The sequence below is a fragment of the Triplophysa dalaica genome, unplaced genomic scaffold (assembly GCF_015846415.1).
Source record: "Triplophysa dalaica isolate WHDGS20190420 unplaced genomic scaffold, ASM1584641v1 Contig20, whole genome shotgun sequence".
Taxonomy (NCBI): domain Eukaryota; kingdom Metazoa; phylum Chordata; class Actinopteri; order Cypriniformes; family Nemacheilidae; genus Triplophysa; species Triplophysa dalaica.
The window spans coordinates 1-10,091 of NW_026622654.1; the positions used below are offsets into that span (position 1 = coordinate 1).

Consider the following 10,091-nt stretch of genomic DNA (forward strand, 5'->3'; position numbering starts at 1 on the left):
TGTCTTTGTGTGGAGTAGGCGGGGCGAGACCGGGGTTCGAGATCGGTGAGTAATTGTTACTGAGCGCCAGCTGTGCGCGCTCTGGTCTTGAATCACGTGGGAGATCGGGAGCATATAAGAGAACGAGCGACCGGACCTTCGAAGAGAGAGGACAGGGCCCGAACGTGGTTATCGTTTGTATTTGTATTTATGTTTTATTCGCCGGCCGTCGACCGTGAGGGGCGGCTGGCTGTCATTTTACTTGTGTTATCATTTGATTAAATGTTTAAATGTCTTCCGGTTCCCGCCTCCTTCCTTCCTAGCCTTGAATCTCGTTACAGTTTGATAGTAGAGTGATATCCAGCTGTTTTGAGACAATCAGATAGTATTAAGGTCTTCTAAATGACAATACCCTTATTTACACACAACTACATCAATAATCAGTGTATGTATCTCAATAATGGTATAAATCAAGGCTACTTAAAGTCCGGACTCTGGTCCGGATCCGGAGGAATTAATTCCGGACCTGCTTGTTTGACTTGTGGCGCCGCTTCGCTAAGACCATGATGCATGACATCACATGACTGCGAGAGAGAGAGACTAGACCCCGCCTGCTCTGTATGCTTTTGAATCGCTCTCGCTATAGTGCGATGTCAATTGCTTTTTTTTTTGCCACTTTTGGATTTGTTGTAAATGTATTTTAAATGCAAAATACTCTTTATTGTTTTCAAAAAAGTAATGTTAATTCATTAAAAAAGTAATAAGGATGTGTATTAAAAACTAATTTTGAAACAACCAATTGTCCGGACCTTTGACATTTCGTGAATTCAGATTTGGACCTTTGAAAGTAGACTTTGAGAAGCCCTGGTATAAATCAACTGAGAAGCTCATGAATGAGTCATGAATGAGTTTTTTACTATGATGTTACCTAGCATGCATTACAGCACAAAGCTTTCGTTTGTTGACTCACACCATTGTTGAGTTTAATATGCTGATTCTTGATGAATGCGTGTTCCCTTTCTGTCGGTCTCTCGACATAGTGTCGAGAGACCAATGGGGTTTGATATTGAGAACCTATCACTTCTGATTGTATTTTTAAAAGGCCAATGAAATTGTCGAATGGCTTGGCCATTCATTCACCTTTTTTTCTTCGGAACCTGCAAAGCATTTGCTATATGCTGAACATTTATCACTCCGATTCATCCTACTGGACCATACAACGCAGATCAGGGGACTCGTGCCTCCTGCAAATGATTCCCCTCGGGCATTTCGGTGGAAGACATAGGTGTCTTAAAGAGCAAATTTTCCTAAAAGAGCTGAAAATGTCCTACAGCGTGGGCGTATCCCTGACACGTCTTGCTGCTGTAACCTTGGATGCGATGGACTTGTCCTCGAGGGTGTTGCGGTCACGGCTGGCTGTTATCTGCGGGAAGCAGCCACAACATCGCCTACATCATTTTACATTTATGCATTTGGCAGACGCTTATATCCAAAGCAACTTACATTGCAATGTCCTATACATTTATACATAGGTATGTGCAATCCACTGGGATCCAACCCACGATCTTGCAATTCTCTTACCACTGAGCTAGAGGAGAGCAACCCTTGATGAGGAAAAAATGCTGATCTTGTTCAAAAAATTGCTCAGACAAAGAAGGTCCAGGTGTTAAAGATTTTGCTTTATTTGTTCAAGTCAAACAAAGTGAGATGTTTCCCAAAAGCATCTGAAAAACTTGGTGTTTTCCAGCCTCTAGTTATAGTGAAACTTTTCAAAGGCAAACTTTTTTTCCTTTCGAAACCAATCACGTAAATTCCCGCTATCTCTTATTTTTTATTATCCAACTGTCCATTATTTCTAGGCATCAAGGTCTGTGGTCTAATGGTGGAATTTCAATCTTGACTCATTTTTTTTAAAATAAGTTGTGCTATAATGCATCATAAGTTTGACTTAATTGGGTCAGGCCTTTAACACATTACTGGATTTTGTATTGCTGAAATTGATTAAAATGTTTTATGAAAGCAATTACTGCATAAATTCACATATATTGATTCTATAATGCATAAATATGTTGATTCTATAATTTCCATCATGCATAAGTATATTGATTCTATCATTCAAACAATCTTGATTCTAATACTCATCTAAGTTAATATGATTTCTGATCTACTAATACAACTATGTTACAAACATTCCTATGAATACTTCTTCATAACCGGGGTTAATACCAGTCCCCATAGTATAGAGGATATGATCAAAATTATACACAATACCCTCTGCGAAGCAGAGCTGTCCGCAGTGGCGAGCAGCGATGGTGATGTGGGGACTATGAGCATTATCCGCCGCCAGCCACGGACCTTTCATACCACAATACACTCACCAAACTTGAGCCTGATAGGCGCGATACCTGCATCTCATGTCTGGGTTCCAGAATGTTGATGTAGCGTTCGTGCTCACGAGGTGTTGCGTTCACGGTCCCGGAGGACACAGCCACAACTTGGCCACAACATAGCCTGCTTCCTGCTTCGAGGCGGCTTTCTGAGCCGTCTGCAGCGTTGAGCAGCGGTGGTGATATGGGGACTCTATGAGCGTTATCCGCCGCCAGAGCCTTGGACCGTTAAACCAAGAGCTCAAGATGAGCTCATGGTTTAGCGATAATGAGCTACCCAGTGTCCTTGTTTGTATGCGATTTAATTAAACTTCTCTACAAAAGTGTGTGGGGTGTACGTCTTAGTGTTAAAAGATATTTGGTGTGGTTGGTTGCAGATGTTCAAGTGTTCAGACTCATAACATTACTTTGTTAAAATGAGCTCACTGTTTAGAGATACCAGCGTCCTTGACTCTATGCGACAAACCAAGCTTCCTTATTAAAACCTATTTGTGGTGTGTGTGCAGCTAAGATAAGATGCTTGTTGTTCATGCAGGTGTTCAAGAGCTCAAACTTCACATGAGGCCCAAAATTGTTTCATAAGAATACATGAAACGTTTAACTAACTAAATTTATTATTTTATATAAGAAAACTTAATACTATAATAGAAAACCACCATACTTCACACTTCGGCCGAATAGGTGACAGTGAACGCTGGGTTGGCCAATGTCCACTCCGGTGATCTAAGAGAGACGCCTATTAGATGTGAGACGCTCAGAAAGTGTGCTTTCTCGATGTGCCTGTCGCTCAGGGTGGACTGTTTGGTAATGTTCCACACATAGTGTGGAGTTGATGTTCCACACATAGTGACTACCCATTGGGTCGTCCCATCTGATGTTTTCCTCACTCTTGGTTTCCCGCTGGTGTACTCCACCTTTCTGTGCCCCCTGGTTGGTGCCCCGCACTATTCTCCCAGGAGTTGAGACCATGTAGGTAATTTCCACATATCACCTCCATAAGGTAGAATATGTGGCCTCCGTAGCGCATTTTCCTCCTTCGAGGTTCCAGTGTCCCTCAAGCGCCAGGTGGCCATCTCGCATCTAGAGTAGCAAGGCCTCCACCTGTGACAGCTGATGATAAGAGCTCTCGCCCTTATTCATGATTTGCAGCGTTCACCTGTTACTTGCCCAGGCTGGTCAGGGTTGCATCGCTGAAGGTCATGATGCGGTGAAGCGCAGTGGCGTTTTGTATAGGAACCCCATCTGTCTGTAGAAAGGGAACGTCTTGGTTACGTATGTAACTTCGGTTCCCTGATGGAGGGAACGAGACGTTGTGTCCTTTATACCACTATGCTTCGCCCGCTGCAGCGACCGGGAGTTACTTGTCAGGTTCCTCAGCCCAAAAGGTGAATGAATGGGCACGCTATCTTCCTTTTATACCCGTATGTACGGGACGGAGACTGGCATGCCACGCCATTCGCCAATTTGATTGGCCTTTTAAAGGTACATCGGAAGTAATTGGTTCTCAAGATCAAACCCCATCTGTCGGTTCGACATAACGTCTCGTTTCCTCCATCACGGATACAGAGTTTACGCACGTATACAGACGTCTCTCAACTCATTTCTTAAATCCTTTTAAATATTTAATGGTTTAAGAAATCCTTCTAAACATCTCATCTGGCCCAACACTGCTACTTCAGGAAGTCATTTCGTGACATTACTCTAACTGAAGCCTGCCCTTGCCAGTCCGTAGTGATATGTATCAATAAGGTAGGATATAACGGTACATGCATAAGTGTAAAGAGAGTAAAAGCACTAAGAGTGGGGACTAAGATCAATAAGGTACGAGATTACTCAGTCTTCCAGGGCAGCCCTTACTAGACGGGTCTAAATACCCCGTTACATATTTATCACTAACGATCAAACATAACTTCATGAATTACAAATTACTTAATTTCTCATGACCTGCCAAACTCCAGCAGTGTTACTTTTGAACATTTTGTATTCTGAACAGTGTGTAACTACTGTGAAGAAATTATTTTAGATTTGAACCAGATCAGGCTATTAAAGTTCTTGGCAGTTCCATAAATACACTTCTGGTCCCATATTTGTTCCTCATTTGTCTAAAGTCACACCCAAGCCCCCCTCCCCAAAATAAATTCTGTGTATTAAAAGCAGACTTGACATTGATAATGCTCTGTAATAGGAGACACACAGCAAAAAATGTTTCTTCTGTTTTTGTTCACATGTCTCGCGCTGAGCACTTCTAATGCTCAGGCGAAAGTGGTCGACAGCTTCCAAGATTGTAGTGAATTTTTCTACGAAGGCATAGAACCAAAAGGGATGGATCAGAATCTCAAGAAAATCTGTCAGATGTGGAAGTACGATATATTTTCTTACGCTACACTCTATTCTGCTTTTCATAAAATTCCTCTGTACAGTGCATACAAGTTTGAACCTAATTGCAAAAGTACTTCGCAAAAAAAAAAAAACCATGGTGCATAGAGCCACAGGTAAGTGTCTTGTAGTATCAAAATATTCCATTATCATTTTAGGCTTTGTGTTTTGTCAGAAAATGGGGCAGAATTATTATTGTTTTAATTAATTTCTTCATCACTGAAGAGAAATACTGTATTTAAATTAGTGCTGGACAACACTATTTATTTAGATCGCATTTATCGCATGACTGTTTGATCGCAGTCCAGTTTGATATAGAAAAACAAGTTCTAGTGATTATTGATGGTATTGCTTATACATAAAAACTCTCTTTTAAGTGTACTGTATTTATTCAATTTATTTATATGGCGCTTTTTACAATTTTCATTGTTGCAAAGCAGCTTTACACACATAAAAAATGATAATACTGTAGGAAAATTAAGAGTATATACAGTATTAAAATACATGGTGTCATTGCAAATTTTTCTCTTTACAATCTACACTGATGTCAGTCGATTTAGGGTTTTGATTATTCAATCAAAGTATATTTAATTTAGGTATATTATTATTTTTCAATATTGTTATCAGGACAGGGAGCCCAAAATGTAAAAATACCAGATGTAAGGGTGTGCACTGATGACAGACACTATGACAACCTCAGATAGTGGAAATCCAATTTATATAGTAGTGCAAACAAAGAACCTCCACAGGTACAGCGTAAACTTAAGAACAAACATCTAGCTAGACCTGACAGCACTGAATTGGTGAGTGCTGAATATAAAGGGTGTGGATCATCGAGTGCAGGTGTGAATGTCTATGAGGGACTGGTGGACTCGTCAGGGAGCGTGGGAAAAGAATATCCTGGTGTAATATGGGGAAAACAGGACCAGGGGTGATAATCAAAGTATATTTAATTTAGGTATATTATTATTTTAAATACTGTTATCAGGACTGGGAGGCTTGAATTTCAATTTACCAGAACAAATTGTAATAATAGAAAAACGTGGAGATCAAGTTCAAATTTGTTAGCGTGCATGTGTGTTGTTAAATGCGAGTTGTTATATTTATGGATAATCTAAACAAACTCAGCAATCTCCCAGTGAGTGGTAAGTAACCAAAACTCCACTATAGATTTGTGTATGGTAAGTGAAAGTGTAGATAAAACCCCTTGGAAGAGGCCAGACTCAACCGTCAGAGCCGTTTCTCCTCTGCCATATTAAAACAGCACTGATACAACTAGAGAGAATGATTACAGTAACTTGTGAGATTAAACGGAAATAGTTTGGTAGGCTGGTAAGTGAAGAGGAAAGATCTACTGAGGATTAATAAAAGAGATATTTAGGTCTGTCCTTTATTATTCTGGTTCTGGATGACTGTAGGTTGTGGCTGTTGTTGTCATTAAGTGGACTTCCCATCATCACGATCGTCAGGCTGGACTGTAAATAGCATCCGGAGAAAACTAACTATATTGCAGCCTTAACTGCTCATGACTATTCCAAAGTTTAGGTTCCAAGTATGAAATGGATCGACTACCCTTAGATGATTTTGATAATCTGGGAACTATTAACAGACCAGAGTTTTTCGACCGCAGTGTTCGCAATAGATTGTAAATCTGACAATATTTCACAGAGCTACCGAGGAGCTAGACAATTCAATGCTTTTTGAGTTATTAGCAGGAGTTTTAAGTCTTTTCGGAACTTAATAGGCAGCCAGTGCAATGAAATTGAATGTGTATTTACAGCACATCTTTAAACAATTAAAAATTTGCACAACTACATTTTTCTTTATGTTAACCATTCATTTTAGGAGAACACAATTCCTTTAATATAAGTGAGTGTTTGGGGCCAGTCATTTTGGTTTGATGAACATATAAACATAGATTATTTCTCTGTATTATGCTGCTGCCCCATTAAAGTGATAGTTAAGCCAAAAATGACAATTCGGTCATCATTTACTCACCTTTGAGTTTATACCAAAGTGTATAAATGTTTTTAAACTGATGAACACATCATGAAAGATATTTGAAAGAATGCAGTTTAGTAGTTTGTGATCTGACTCTGTAGACACACGTTTAAACATGTTTTCTGCATCAGCCTCACACTGCACACAATACATGCAACACAACTTGTTACTATTGCTGTTTTATACCTTAGAAGAGGGAGTGTGTTTTCCCAAGCATATTACATCTTTATGCAGTGAGGGCAATGATAGATAAGCGCATGGCTGAAGGAGAGGAGACGGAATAGAGTGGTTTTAACTCCGCCGTTAGAAAGAGATTTAAAACTAATTTTACAGTTTAAAACTCTCCATATAAGAGTTTGGTCCCTTCCATTCAGTTCTGGTGTTACTGGTTCTTGTGCGCACTTCAGCAGTCTTGGGCCAACCCCAAATCCTCTTATTGGTTGAGACGCGGAGTGATGCCATTCGCAAGCCAGTACCAATCAACATCCCACCACTTCTGTGACCTATGGTTTGTCTTTACGTTTCAGAGCCAGTGAGCAAGGCACTTTCGAAATAAAATACTTAAAAAAACTGCGTGAATGCACGACAAAATAATTGACGGCGTTAATTTATTATGCATTAAGGTGATGACATATTCTGGTGCCCAGCCCTATTTTAAACATATTAGATCTATGGATAAATTCATGGAACTTAATTGATCTTTCTAATAGAGCAATTTGACAATAAAATAATGAAAATGTCGGTTTTGTGTGTGTGTTTCTTCGGCAGGTTGTTTCTGAAGACAGTGAAACTGATCACATGATGCCCCAGAATGAATATGAAGAAGATTTAAATAAGTTAAAAAATAGTCAAGCCGTCTTTAATGACTATGAAAACACAGGATATGATCGTGGGCATCTGTACCCCAACAGTTACAGATGCAGACCCGAACGTAGTGTGACCTATACACTGACCAATGTTGCACCTATGGATGCTTGCTTCAACCGCATTCAGTGGAAGATCTGGGAGGGTTATTTGAAAAGCTTTTTAGATGCATTTTTTAATGATATTGATGATGCTGAAGTATACATTATCACAGGTACTGTGCCTGGTAATGACAAAATACCACAAAGTGAAAAAAGGGTCACAGTTCCATCTCATATCTGGACAGCTGTCTGTTATAACCACAAAGATAACGTAACAAAGTCTTTTTCCTTTGGCTTTCTAGGAATTAACAAGCCTGAATTTAACATAAAGTTAATGAGTGTTTCAGAAATGAATAAGAAGCTTGATGAACTATATGAACAATCAACTCCATCAGTTCAGATTTTTCATGATAATTGTTTTAGTGACAAGCCAGCATCCGACAATGCTATTCAAGAATTCCTTAAAAGAATTAAATTACCAGAGGACCAAAGACTTCAAATGTCTGAAGATGCTCAGAACAACTTGTTTGCACTCCAAAACATCATCAGTAGTGACAATAACAGTCCTTCGACATCAATGCCTCAAATTACTCAACTGACAGCAACACTTACCTATGAGAGCTTGAGCTCTTATTTCAAATCAACTGAAAGGAACAAAAGAAAGATTAAGACTGCTTGTGTTATATCTGATGACAAAAAAAGTCGCAGGTCTGATAAATGTCATGATCTCTGGAAAAGGCAGGTGTCTGAGGGGTCGGAATCTGTTGAATGTCAGCTGGTCCCGGAGAAATCTTTTGATAAGAAGACCGCAGCTGACGGCTCACCATGCATCAGCTATACAGATAATAGTTACAGATGTACATGCTCCACAGAAGGAGGACAAAACAAGCCTTGCTGCTCTACACCCTGCCTGTATCAGGATAGTCTTAATGACTACCTGTGTTACTCAGGTGGGACACAGATACAGTGTTCACCTCAGTACTCTCTAATCGCCACTGCAGGACAGAGATGTCGAGTTGATCATCCCTGTGCCACATATGGACAAGACTACTACTGGTGTTACACAGAAGACAAGTCCCAGGCATACTGCAGCCCTCCGCTCTGGGGAAGTAGGGGTAGAGATGGAAAGTATTGCCGCAGGAACCACGCCTGTGCAAAGTACAATAAACGCTACCAATGGTGCTACACAGATCATGATAACAGCTGGAACTATTGTTGTACTTCTGACACCTACTTCTCCACTATCAGTGAAAAAACCTGCAAGCCTGATTCCCCATGTGGTTACCATTACAAAAATTACCTGTGGTGCGAAACCACTGATGGCAGTTGGGATTATTGTTGCAAAGAGTTTTTAAAACAATGAGGTTTGGGAAGATCTCAATTGATTGATGCATTATAACTATCAAAGTAATTTACATGTTTAATCGTTTTAATAATTACTAACCTACAATTATTTTTACACCAAGACAGCAAAAGGACTTTTCTTTTTGTATTTGTAAACAAAATACTTGGCACAATGTTAAAGTGGCACTAAAGTTACTACTTGTGAATTCAACATAGTAGAGCTGCAAAAAAAATCAATTAATACATGAAAATTATCTGTAGACATAACTTTTGTTTCCGCACCGGAATCCATTTTTGATTACACTTGGACCTGATTCACAATCCCTTGGATTCAATGTATACCCTGTGTTTGTTCTCACTCATTGTCAGTTCTAGTTGTCTGTTGTTATGTAGCTCTGTTTCTTGTACTGACCCTATTAACATGTGGATATTTATTGGCCTGTGGATACTAGCCTGTCTTTTGTGCACCCAAATAAATCTCCAGTTCACGTCAGTTCTTGTGTGGCATCGTTCATCTGCCCTGAGTTGGTGACAGTTATAAAGTGATTCAACTGAAACTGTTTATTAACACACTGAGTATGAGTAATGAGTAATCATTTCAAAACTATAATAAAACATTTTTGTATTTCTATGTTATTACTTGTGTATGAGGAGTTCAATAAAAGAGTTAACTTGTAGATTTCAAATTACGACCAAACATAATTCTATATAATCAAGTAGTTTTGTTTTTCTACAAAAATAGCTGTTTGCTGAATAAAATATTAATGTTGAATACCTGCTAAGTTTTCTTTTATTAATCAATATAACTAATTGTTAGATTTAATTCCTGCATAAATTAATATTCTGGCTATATGTGGAGGAGAAGATTTCCTTTAAGGTTAACATTCTTTGTCTGACCTGCTATACCTTATTTGGTCGTTGTGTGAACCCCTGGACATTAGAAACATTCCAGATACCTTCTGATACCATATATTAAGTCTTGTTGTTCCTAAAATAAATGAGTTCAAATGCCTGATGCCTCTCAGTGTCTTGTATTTGTGCTCCCAGATCTGCTGAAGCTTTCTCTCACAACATCCAACTGACTTCTGATTTGATTTTA

At 39.2% G+C, this 10,091-nt stretch overlaps 1 protein-coding gene across 1 annotated transcript; it reads left to right on the top strand.

Annotated features, from left to right (window-relative positions):
- Positions 1-4,839: 4,839 nt before the first annotated feature.
- Positions 4,840-9,011, top strand: LOC130417136 (uncharacterized). The gene is made up of 3 exons (XM_056742438.1): positions 4,840-4,858; positions 7,118-7,215; positions 7,512-9,011. Exons 1-3 carry the CDS (start codon positions 4,840-4,842, stop codon positions 9,009-9,011), a joined length of 1,617 nt encoding a protein of 538 aa, XP_056598416.1.
- The last annotated feature ends 1,080 nt before the right edge of the window (positions 9,012-10,091 follow it).